Raw genomic sequence first — 11,402 nt, 5'->3', positions numbered from 1 at the left:
ATATATATATATATTCATCTTGGCAGCTAGCTTAAATAATAATTATATATATATATATATATATATATATATATATATATATATATATTCCCCCCAGTTAACTTTTATTTTATTTCAATTAACACAATTTTTTTATTTAGTTTTATTTATTAACTATAGCTCAAACAACCCTGGTGTAACTGGCTTGATTAAAAAATAAAATAATAAAATATAAAACCCATAACAATCACAGAAACTGTACATAAACTTACACACACACACACACATGTGCCCTGTGTTTACTTTGATGGGCAGGGTTTGGCTATCCATCATTTGATTGGACACTGCAAATCTTTATATGCTTCACTTTGCATTGAAGCGCCAGGAACCTTGGGGACATTTTGAGGAAAAACATGAGTGGATGTCCTTTTTCGAGAAGAAAGCATCAGTGCGTTTTTAATTCCTGTCAAAATCGAATTAAATATAATGTAATCAAAATAAAATGCAATGCTTTTATTTATTAAATTTTTACCTGAAATATAAAATAAAATATATTCTTTATCTCAAAATTAGATTGTTTACCAGTGCTCCCAGTCAGTCAGAGGAAGAGGATGAATCCCAAAAAGGCATCAACAAAGCCACTAATGGAGGAATGGTCTATGGAGAATACCTACAGGTAATCAAGTCACCAGCCTTCATACACATCTGTATTGATCCAAATATGAATTATTCATGTCTAAATTTGTTCCAAAATGACTAAACCACAGCAAGAAAGGCTGAAATGCATTGAGGTGTCATAACTTCAGTCTATTTGCTGTTAGCTTGACAAGGTGCTGAATGCTCAAGTTTTGCAGAGTCAACAGAAAGGTGACAAGATCCACGATGAGCATCTCTTCATTATTACCCACCAAGGTATGAAATTCTGTCCATATGAAAACCTGTTAGCTCTCACATAACCTCATCAAAAACATTTCGATGAAAACAATCCATTTCCACAAACCCTGACTGTGATCCTGTATTTTCTCTTTTAGCTTACGAGTTGTGGTTTAAGCAGATATTATGGGAGCTTGATTCAGTTCGGGACCTATTCATTAAAAAACACGTGAGTTAAACTAACAAAATGAATATCAAGCTATATTAAATTAAATAATAAGTATGCTTTTGAAGAGAAGAGTTGTTCATCAAGCTTTACATCAAGCAATACAAATTCTTTATTGGCATTGACCGTTCCTTGAAGAAACTTTAACATCCATAGAACTTATCCATTCCACAAAAGGCTCTTTATAGTGAAATAGGGTTCTCCAAATTTTTCAAATGTTCTTCACATTGAGAAAAAAATGAATGGTTCTTTGGGCAACCAAAAATGCTTCTTCTATGGTATCACTGCAACACCACACATTTGGAACCTATATTTTATAGTAGTAGGTGTATATACTTTTTTTTGTATGTATTATATAATTAAATGTGGACTTTGTTCCCAGGTCCGGGATGAGAGAAACATGCTGAAGGTGGTAAGCAGGATCCACAGGATCACCATGATCTTCAAACTGCTAGTGGAGCAGTTCGCTGTCCTGGAGACCATGACAGCCCTGGACTTCTTTGATTTCAGGTAACATCCCTATTCATCACAGTCACGTTAATTCAGAGCTGTTTTACATTTTTTTATTGAACATTTATGAATTCATTTGTTTGCATACGATCTACTCCTGCCCCACTGACAGTCAGGTTTTGGGGTGGACCTTCATTTTTAGTTTTTTTCTATAAGAATCACATGATCACATCACATGCTAATTCATAAAAAGCCACCACGTCATAAAATGCATAGTTTTTCCTCATGAGATTTGGATGGATTGAGCTCAAACATCCCTGAACAGCACTCCTCGATTGTACAAAATAAAGCAAAAAAAAATTTATATATTTTTTGTATAGCGATTTATAGAGATTGGTTGACTTGTTTAAGATGTTGTTAATGGGCTGTAGGGAGTATCTGTCCCCAGCCTCTGGGTTCCAGAGTCTTCAGTTCCGTCTTCTGGAGGCTAAGATCGGTGTGGCGGATCATTTGAGAGTCCCTTACAATCGACGGCACTACAAAGATAACTTCCACGGACAAGAGAGCGAGACGCTGCTGAGTTCGGAGCAGGAAGCCACTCTCCTTCAGCTGGTGGAGGTAAAACCTCTCAAAATACACACACTTTCAAGACCCATCCTGGATATTCTGAATCAAATAATTAATATTTTTTGGCATAATAAATGTGCTATCCCAGTCATATGTTATCATGTATATTGTAGAAATGGCTGGAGAGGACTCCTGGGCTGGAAAATGATGGATTTAATTTCTGGGGGAAACTGCAGGCCAGCATCGAAGAGGGTCTCAAGACGGAGAAGCAGAAACTGGAAGTACGTTCTGCTTTCTTTTTCCGCTCTTTTTTCTCATTAATGTTAGTTATCAAGGTTAACTCGTTGCTTTGACTTACAGAAAATGGAAGATTCTGAGGAGAAGGAGGACCGTCTGGCTGAACTAAACAAACAGTCTGAGGTCTTCAACGCCCTGTTTGACCCAAAACGCCATGAGCATCTTTTAAGCAAAGGTGAAGATTGGCCCACAATGCTTAGCCATTACTAGTGTAGTGTAGATTAGCAGGGTTGTTGTTTTTAACTAAAACTATTAATACATTTTTGTTCATAGGAATAAAATATAAATACTAGATGGAAAAACATAAACATTTTAAATGAAAGCTAATTCAAAATTTTGTTAATGCTATTTTGGTCTGGGCCTATGGGGACACATTTGTCTATACAAAGGTAAAATGATGGTAATACCATGGTTTTGGACACTACCAAGACCTTATAGTATCCATTTCAATACTAAACTGAAAAAAAAAAAAATAATATATATATATTTTGAATTATTTTCTCTCTTTATACTGACGCTTTATAGTAAAGACTGAAAAACTATTTGGTAACACTTTATTTTAAGGTGTCCTTATTGCACATATTACATGTACTTACTATTATAATTACAATTAATAACGCATAATTACATGCAAGTAACCCTAAACCAAACCCTAATCCTAACCCTAACCATATTTGAAGTACATGTAGTTAATTAATATTACTCAGTACTTAAATGTATAACTACCCTTTAACAAGGACACCTTAAAATAAAGTGTAACCAACTATTTTACTAGAATCTGTTTTATTTACTACTTTAAAAGTATTTTTTTTTTTACCATCTATGGTGCTTGAAAATAAGAGTCTCAATCTTTTTCCAAAAGGTGAACGGCGACTTTCTTACAAGGCCCTTCAGGGAGCTCTAATGATTAATTTCTACAGGTATCTACGATTACGTTTTCTCCCATATCCTCTTTATTCACCGAGCTATTTTTGTGCATGTGTGGCGATCCTCATCCTAACTTCTTCCTCTTCCAGGGAAGAGCCTCGATTCCAGGTGCCCTTCCAGCTGCTGACTGCACTGATGGAGATCGATATGCTCATGACCAAGTGGAGATGTAAGCCTCTGATTCTGAGCCACACATACTGCAGCCATACCCCACACTAACATCACACACCTTTCCCTCCAGATAATCACGTCTGTATGGTGCACAGAATGATTGGGAGTAAGGCAGGGACAGGTGGATCTTCAGGCTATCATTACCTGCGCTCCACTGTCAGGTTTGTGTCTCACTACTGAATGGAGAAATATGTTGTCATTTACTCATCTCAGATTGTGATGCATAATGCTCTCTTATCTCCACCGATATGGTTTACAAGTGTTTGACGCTGATAAAAGGCTTTTCTTCACATTTTTAATGTGTTTAGGGGAGTGTCACACCGTGATAAAAATCTGTCATAAACTTTAGAGGTGCTAATAAAATGAAGTTTTTGCTATAAATCAGTGACGCCTCGTTCTCTCATCTTTCAGTGACCGTTACAAAGTGTTTGTGGATTTGTTCAACCTCGCGACATTCCTGGTGCCCCGTGCCTGGGTGCCCAAACTGAACCCGAGCATCCATAAGTTTCCCTACATGGCTGAGTGTTACGACAGCTCGTACAATTCATACAGCAGCGAGGATTCTGATTAGAAAGATCGGACGGTTAAAACGAGAGGATGTCCTTAAACTCGGGAATGCTGCCAAGGGCTTTGTATCGATCAGCCAAACTTTGTGCTTTTTGTTCCATACTTGTGTTTGATTGCTGACACTAAAGAACTAGAAACCTCTCTCAAGATGATGATGTAGAGGCAAAGAAAGTGAAATAATAAATGAATTGTGTATATATTTATAAAAATATATATAATAATCAAGAAATCTTGTACATGCTATTTATATTTTAAGCATTTATGTAAAAAAATGTCTGTTTTGTACCACTAAAAAGATGTTTTTTGAATGAAGCACATAGATTTGTCTGATCATATGAGATATATATATTTTTTGTAAGCTGAACGATGGTATGTAAAATGTCTTTTGGACTATACAGTTGTAATGCAAATTTTATGCTGATGATACTGTGCACCACATTAATATACAAAAAGCTATATTTTCTCTTTATGCTACTTGTAAAATAAAAACGAAAATCTTTCCAGAATTTTCTCCATCGCAGTTCACCGGCTTCTGTTGGTAAATATTTGTTTGACCGCGGTCACGCTGAGATGTTCGTTTTGAATTAAGGGTCACCCTGCCATTTTTTCCCTTTTAATAATCAGTTGAAATGCTCCAAATCAGTGAAACTAGGGAAGAGGTATTTCGTTTCATCTTTAGAAAAAGATAATACACTAATATCTTATCGCATACCCATTTTTTTTGTAAAAAAAAAAGTATTTGTTAACATTTATATTAGTACTATGGACTAAAACTGAACAATACTTCTACATAATCTTAATAATAAGTTAATGCCAATATTTAATTATACTGTACATTATTTTAAATCAAAAGTGGTATCTGTTAACAGTAGTTCACTGCCTAATGTAAAAAACATTTAAAAATTGTATAAAAATACATTCGTTGTTCGTGTTATATAATCCATTAACTAACAAATGAGGACCTTTTTCATCCTTTTTTTTACATAAAAAAACTGATTTGTACTAAACAAATTCAACAAATCCCTTGTAGCTTGTTCCATCTAAATAAAATAAGTTGTGAAACATATATAAAGCTGAGACCCACTTCACTTTAAGATTTTCTCTCTCCCTCATCATGACAAACACTATGACCCTGATCTCTGCATACTGTTCTCATACATATCTAAGACAAAAACATGTCTATAAAGCCCCTAAAAGATACTTTACATAACAACATTGTAAAACGGTCATTACTATATCTTAAAAATAGTACATGCTATCTGTTTTTGACCGCTATTTTCATGCAAGACGTTTTATTGATGCTACATTTTATTACTGCATTTGTGAGAGTACGTATATGAATTTTATTTTCCCAAAAGCAACTCAAACTTATGACCAGACTGATATTTCTATTCAGCTGTTTCGAGTCTTCTTTAGTGTTAACCTGTAACTTTCTATTGTACATAAAGCTTGTGTGAGTTGTGTGGTCAGTAACGCCCCTGAGGTGATTTGTGTCATATGTAGGGAAACAACATGAGTTCTGTTAAAAAATTAACAGCACTGTCCACAATCAGACATACAGAGGCCATGAACCTGCTGAGGCTGTGTTTGCATAGAAAATGACAGAAGTGCACAGTCATCGGGTCTTACAGAAAGAGTAGTTTAGACAGACAGACAGACAGACAGACAGACAGATAGATAGATAGATAGATAGATAGATAGATAGATAGATAGATAGATAGACAGACAGACAGACAGACAGACAGACAGACAGACAGACAGATAGATAGATAGATAGATAGATAGATAGATAGATAGACAGACAGACAGACAGACAGACAGACAGACAGACAGACAGACAGATAGATAGATAGATAGATAGATAGATAGATAGATGGATAGACAGACAGACAGACAGACAGACAGACAGATAGATAGATAGATAGATAGATAGATAGATAGATAGACAGACAGACAGACAGACAGACAGACAGACAGACAGACAGACAGATAGATAGATAGATAGATAGATAGATAGATAGATAGACAGACAGACAGACAGACAGACAGACAGACAGACAGACAGACAGACAGATAGATAGATAGATAGATGGATAGACAGACAGACAGACAGATAGATAGATAGATAGATAGATAGATAGATAGATAGATAGATAGATAGATAGATAGATAGATAGATAGATAGATAGATAGATAGATAGATAGATAGATGGATAGACAGACAGACAGACAGATAGATAGATAGATAGACAGACAGACAGACAGACAGACAGACAGACAGACAGACAGACAGACAGACAGACAGATAGATAGATAGATAGATAGATAGATAGATAGATAGACAGACAGACAGACAGACAGATAGATAGATAGATAGATAGATAGATAGATAGATGGATAGACAGACAGACAGACAGACAGATGGATAGATAGATAGATAGATAGATAGATAGATAGATAGACAGACAGACAGACAGACAGACAGACAGATAGATAGATAGATGGATAGACAGACAGACAGACAGATAGATAGATAGATAGATAGATAGATAGATGGATAGACAGACAGACAGACAGATAGATAGATAGATAGATAGATAGATAGATAGATAGATAGATAGATAGATAGATAGATAGATAGATAGATAGATAGATAGATAGATAGATAGATAGATAGATAGATAGATAGATAGACAGACAGACAGACAAACAGACAGACAGGCAGACAGACAGATAGACAGACAGACAGACAGACAGACAGACAGAGTTGTAGCCACTTGTCCACTAGAGGGCAGATTGTAGAGAGTTGCTGGGCTGGAGAAGGGACATATTTTCGCTGGGTTGGACTCCAATTCAGGAAATCCGTCTACTTTGAGAGATCTAATTATTCCCCTTATTAGGCTATCACAGTTGATTTCCCACCTCCTCCAAGTATTTCCTGTAGTTATCTCTAATCAAAAGCTGTCAACGCAGTCAGGAACAAAAACATACAGACAGAGCCACGTGTTACGAAAACCCAACCATTGCCAGAGTAATTCACCATGAACTAGCTTTTGCTGTCAGAAACCTTTTCTTTTTTTCTTTCTTTTGTTTGAAATGTGTCTCCAATTCGTGATGCTAATCATTATTATGCTATCGTGTGGTATATTCATTGTTTGTTGTGGATATTGGCAGTCCAGCGTCTTTCTCTGGAAGTGATTCTGCCCCGCAGACTTGTTTCTCTGGAAGTCTCTACAGATGCTGTTTTTATACTCCGTGCAGCCCCTCTCGGAACGAGATTTTCGTATAGGCCTATATATTAATTAAAGTGTCACTGCGCTCGCAGTCGTTTGAGTGCAGCTCAGGTCTGTTTTGAATCAGCTTGAAGCCTTGATAACTGATCCAAATTGATCTTCTGGGAGGTATTTATAGACTCTTGTGGTCAGAACTGAGAATTCTGTTGAATTTCTTCAGTATTTTACTCTAGCTGTCTCTCAGTCTCATCACACCCTCAGGAGGTGATTTAGTTTAGTGCAGCTTCAGCTAAGCAGTGTTCATCATATTTCCATGACACACTTGTGAAAGCATCATACTTTACCATGCTGAGTGAACACTCACAGACTGGGCACTGAAAAACAGCTGCTATCCAAGATACCGTGTTAATATAAGGAAGAGTCAGGGTTTAGAGTTATCCTTATGTATTAGTAATAGTAATAGCAGTTCATTTTAAATTGTTCTCTCTGTAATGACTGTATAGGCTTCACTTCTTCTCTCCTAACAGGTATTTTTGTACTAATGTGTTTTCCAGACTTTACAGCACTGTAATATGTAATGTGTCTGCTTCAACCTGTCACATGATCACATGATTTGGAAAAGCTGAGTGAGGTTTCATCGTGGTTTTGCTGAAGCATAAAACAGGAGATGACACTAATGTGCATCTGTGCAGTCTGGGATCAGTTTGTTTCCCCGTTAACACATCCACATGTCACCTGATTTAAACTCTCCATGTTCCTACAACACGTGTAGGTGATCTAACATCTGCAAAACCTTGTTACAACATCTGTTCACCATCACAAAATGATAAATCGCTAGAGGAAATGGGGCTGAATTGTTCTTGTGCAATAGAAGCAGGCCTCAAATTGAGGGGGGATGCGGGGGGATGGCATCCCCCTGGTGGGAAAAAAATGACAAAAAGCAACAGGCCGGCTCCAGGCATGAACCCATTTGTTTTTTTTGTTTTTTTTTTGTGCATAGATTAAAACCAATCTAAAACTGACTGTATTTTAAGAAGTTTAAGCTATAAATAGAAACTGCTTAAATAATCATAAAATAGCATATTTAGCTGAATGTAAGGCTCGCTTTATTCACGCTATATTTATTTTTTTTTGTCAAATTCGTTTTGAATTTACATGATTTATGTAATTCTTAATTATTGTGACGAGACGACAATAGCATTTTTCTGTCTTGCGTTTTCAAGATATTAGGAATACAACTAAAATTTAATGCGTGCATATTTTAAAATGGCCAAAGATAGTAGTTGCAGATCAGATTGATTAATTTACAAAAAAAGAAAAAAAAATATGATTATATATTTAGTTCCTTTACCATTACCATAGTGCTCTGGTCTTAATATTTTCCTCAAAACAATAATGTAATGTTCTAGATATGATAGAAACAATGATACAGAGAAAGAGGTTTTATTATTATTATTATTATTCAATAAAGAAAAAAAGTTTATTTTGTTGTAAAAGTGCATGATTTTGGCTGCCCATGAAAGCATTTTTTTCTCCCAATGTACTTATAGTTAAGTACTGTTCCTATAGTTAATGTAGTTAATATAGCAATTTCTATAGTATAAATATCTATTTTTCCCCCTTGCAATATCCACTGCAATACAATTCACTGCGTGATGAAGCCCATTAAAATGCATTTAGAATGCCCTTAAAATTCAAGCAATGAAATAAGAAATACCCATGTATGAGTTTTTATGATTTTATATTCATTGAACGAGCAATGTACTTTTCTGAATATCAGTGCATAAATATGCTAATAGTTTTATACAACAGTGTAGAACAAGCAATGCCGTGTAATAAAAGAGCATAATTTTGTAGGCAAAATGCCTTAGGCTTCGAAAGACAAATTTTACATTAATTAAAAACTTTTTTAGACAAGTTTTGTAATTGTGTAAAAAATATATATATATATATATATATATATATATATATATATATATATATATATATATATATATATATATATATATAAATTTACCACACCATCCCCGAGATTTTTTATTTTTTTACAATTTGACCACTGAATATGAGTAATGATCTTATCCACATAGATTACTTGTGATTCTATTGTATAACATAACTCCATCATCATTCAGTTTGATGCATATGCTATAAAGGTTTTAAAAATTCTAGTAAAACTGGCATCTGTATTCAAAAGTTCTTGGAGCAATCTTCAAGAGCTTACGATCTCATTCCATGGAAATCGCAGGTTTTACTAATTAGATCCAGATCTGATAAGGAAGGCCAAAGTATTAATATGGTGAAATGTTTAGATTTTCCCCCAATGCTCAAACTAAATATGTGAATGATGAATTATTCAGAAGAAGGTCAAAACACATGGATGATTGTTATTTGCAGATGCTTTCCTCTGTCTATCCCTTACTTAAGAGGAAACCTTCTAGAAGCTCACCACAGCCAAGTCATATAATACAGTCCAATATAAATTATTAACCAGACTTGTATAATGCTTCAAAAAAAATTGCATTTTAAAGAAATTGCTGTTCTTTTGAACTTTCAACTCATCAAAAAAATAAAAAAGTATCCACAGCTTTCCACAGAAAAATATTAAAAAGCACAACTGTGTTCAAAAGAAGAAGGAATGTTTCTCGGGCAGCAAATCAGCATAGAATGATTTCTGAAGGATCATGTGACACTGAAGCCTGGAGGAATGATGCTGAAAATTCAGCTCTGGAAAAATTACATTGTAAAGCATAATTCAATTGAAACCAGTTATTTTTAATTATACTAATATTTTAAAATATTACCTTTTTATTGTGTTTTTGAGCAAATAAATGCAACCAGCTCTTTTTTCACAAACATTTAAAAATCTTTTTTAAAAGTCTACCTTTTGCTGGTTTTTGCTCTGTCTTACAGCATGCTTCTCTCACACATAATGTCAAAGAGTCCTGATGTCAATCACACTGATGAAGTCCCTTCCTTCTGCCCAGGCCAAACAACCCAGTGCAGCTGTCAGATTCTTCACAGATTTACATTGAGCCTCCATTATTAAATCCTGATCATTACCAGATGACCCCCCCCCCCCTTTACAGGGTACAAAAATATTTTTTATTTCTCCTTTCCTTCCATGGAAGCAAAGAAAATAAGATCAGTGCTTCCTGAGCTCTGGCCAAACTTTGGACTCCTGTAATAGAACTTTTAAGGAGAAATGCATCCTTTCTTGAGGGGGGAAACACCCATTTCCATTCAGTTGCCACCAGGACACTATTTTGATCCAAAACATACAGTTAACATCCCATTTAACACTTTAACCCTTCCTCTCTGAAGCACAATCGTGGTATTACCTCATTTTTTGCCCATAGTACCTTATACATATCATTTAGTACCATGGTACCACCGCATGGTACGCTTTTTATGTGTGTGTAAAGAACCAGGACAGGGTTTACCCAGGGACCACCCTGTGTGACTCTGATGTTCCAGCTCATACAGTGTTCATTACAGACTGAGAGAGGAAAAAAATATTCCTCTATTGGTGAACTATATACCTCCTCTGTTTTATGCAACACTGCAAGATGTACAGTACAGCCTTTGGCAAAAGTTTTAGGAATAACACAAATATAAATTTTCACAAAATCTGCTTCTACAATGTTTGGTAACACTTTAGAATAAGGTTCCATTAGTTAATGTTAGTTAATGTATTAATTAACATGAACAAACAATGAATAATACATTTATTACTGTATTTATTCATCTTCGTTAATGTTAGTTAATGAAAATACAGTTATTCATTGTTAGTTCATGGTAATTCACAGTGCATTAACTAATGTTAACAAGCACAACTTTTGATTTAAATAATGCTTTAGTAAATGTTGAAATTAACATGAACTAAGACTTATAAATGCTGTAGAAGGATTGTTCTTGCTTAGTTCATGTTAACGAAAGTAGTTATTTAACATTAACTAATGGAACCTTATTCTAAAGTGTTACCCAATGTTTTTAGATCTTTTAGTCATATGTTACTATACCGAAGTAAAATTACAAGAATCAAAGGTTTTTATTGACAATTACAATAAGTTTATGCAGTGTTAACCGTTCTTTTTCAAGACTTCTGCAGT

At 34.9% G+C, this 11,402-nt stretch overlaps 1 protein-coding gene across 2 annotated transcripts; it reads left to right on the top strand.

Moving 5' to 3' along the window:
• The first annotated feature begins 269 nt into the window (after positions 1-269).
• tdo2b (tryptophan 2,3-dioxygenase b) lies at positions 270-4,577 on the top strand. Of its 2 annotated transcripts, none has more exons than XM_026221554.1 (12): positions 270-427; positions 553-655; positions 801-891; positions 1,011-1,081; positions 1,461-1,588; positions 1,960-2,146; positions 2,269-2,376; positions 2,456-2,567; positions 3,255-3,312; positions 3,409-3,488; positions 3,561-3,651; positions 3,902-4,577. In XM_026221554.1, exons 1-12 carry the CDS (start codon positions 393-395, stop codon positions 4,059-4,061), a joined length of 1,224 nt encoding a protein of 407 aa, XP_026077339.1. In that variant the 5' UTR covers positions 270-392; the 3' UTR covers positions 4,062-4,577. The 2 variants fall into 2 exon arrangements, with proteins under 2 accessions (XP_026077339.1, XP_026077340.1); XM_026221555.1 differs by having other exon boundaries at positions 381-467.
• Positions 4,578-11,402: the final 6,825 nt, after the last annotated feature.

Source organism: Carassius auratus, chromosome 36, assembly GCF_003368295.1.
Source record: "Carassius auratus strain Wakin chromosome 36, ASM336829v1, whole genome shotgun sequence".
Lineage (NCBI taxonomy): Eukaryota > Metazoa > Chordata > Actinopteri > Cypriniformes > Cyprinidae > Carassius > Carassius auratus.
Note: the sequence above shows the minus strand (reverse complement) of the source record. Positions and strands in the feature narration are given on the sequence as shown.